Here is a 1,126-nt window from a genome sequence, read left to right on the forward strand (position 1 = left end):
TCATAAATGTTGCAGAAGTTGGTCGCCAGCTAACTATGTGGCATTTTTATCCAATCGCAGTTCTTGCTTGGGAGTAACAGAAAATGATCTGAGTAGAGTAAAAACGCTTTTGCAACAGTGCGCTTATTATTACTATAATCATAAGTTATTGCCTAATTGTGCAGAAGATTTCAATTGCCAAAAAGATGTGCCAACTGAATGTTACATGAGAAATGCAGCTTACCATTTGCTGCACTATCTTTTGGACGTTAATTTTATTCCGAATCCGGTAAGAATATGCCTTGTTTTATATCACTCCATAATGCGAATATTTATACTTATCCATTATTCTAATATTTAATATTGGATTATTACAGAAGATGGATCTGAAAAATACACAAAACTTGACATTGCAATCTGCCATGTTATTTCTTCCAATTGCGGCAAGCTCTGCAACTTTAGATTTTTACAAAGCGATAGAAAATGACGATTTAATGTATGGAAACTTTCGTGTTCAAGGCATGCAACTTGGCCTAAAAAGTACATTGTTTGACCGACTATTAGTATCTGACTCAAGTTTGGTACTTGTTGGTTTTATCTTTGTTACTCTTTGTATTTGGACATACACTGGCTCTATAGTGTTGACTATAACAACAATTTTCGCGGTGCTATTTAGTCTTGGTATCTCGTACGCGATATACACTTTAGTGTTACGTATTCAATTCTTTCCCTTTATGAATCTACTGGCCATTGTTGTTGCTGTAGGTAAGTATTTTTGTATTAAAATATATATTTATACATTATTTTTTAATAATTTTTATACAATTAACGATACATATTTATTTATAGATATTATACACTATTATGATAAAATTGTTACAGGCATTGGAGCAGATGATGCATTTATATATTGTAAAGTATGGGAATCTGGAAAGCAGCAGAAGCTTTCCAATGGCGAATTAGTACATTTGGTACAAACGACGATGAAACATGCTTTTCCGTCGATGTTTGTGACATCTCTCACTACAGCAGTAGCTTTTTTTGCATCAATTGTTAGTAATGTGACTGCTATCAATTGTTTCAGGTACTAATTTGATTGTACATAAATACCATTCTTTTAAATATATTTAATATGTTCTTAAATATA

At 32.1% G+C, this 1,126-nt stretch overlaps 1 protein-coding gene across 1 annotated transcript; it reads left to right on the top strand.

Moving 5' to 3' along the window:
• Nucleotides 1-6: 6 nt before the first annotated feature.
• Nucleotides 7-1,097, top strand: LOC115240197 (protein dispatched-like). The gene is made up of 3 exons (XM_029815230.1): nt 7-268; nt 357-744; nt 862-1,097. The coding sequence occupies exons 1-3, from the start codon at nt 206-208 to the stop codon at nt 1,068-1,070; spliced, it is 660 nt and encodes a 219-aa protein (XP_029671090.1). The 5' UTR covers nt 7-205; the 3' UTR covers nt 1,071-1,097.
• The last annotated feature ends 29 nt before the right edge of the window (nt 1,098-1,126 follow it).

Source organism: Formica exsecta, unplaced genomic scaffold (assembly GCF_003651465.1).
Source record: "Formica exsecta isolate Colony F162 unplaced genomic scaffold, ASM365146v1 C16388348, whole genome shotgun sequence".
Taxonomy (NCBI): Eukaryota; Metazoa; Arthropoda; class Insecta; order Hymenoptera; family Formicidae; genus Formica; species Formica exsecta.

Coding starts and splice junctions, on each gene's coding strand:
- LOC115240197 (XM_029815230.1), top strand. CDS start 206: ATGAGAAATGCAGCTTACCATTTGCTGCACTATCTTTTGGACGTTAAT. Junction 269..356: donor TTAATTTTATTCCGAATCCG/GTAAGAATATGC, acceptor GGATTATTACAG/AAGATGGATCTGAAAAATAC. Junction 745..861: donor GGCCATTGTTGTTGCTGTAG/GTAAGTATTTTT, acceptor AAATTGTTACAG/GCATTGGAGCAGATGATGCA.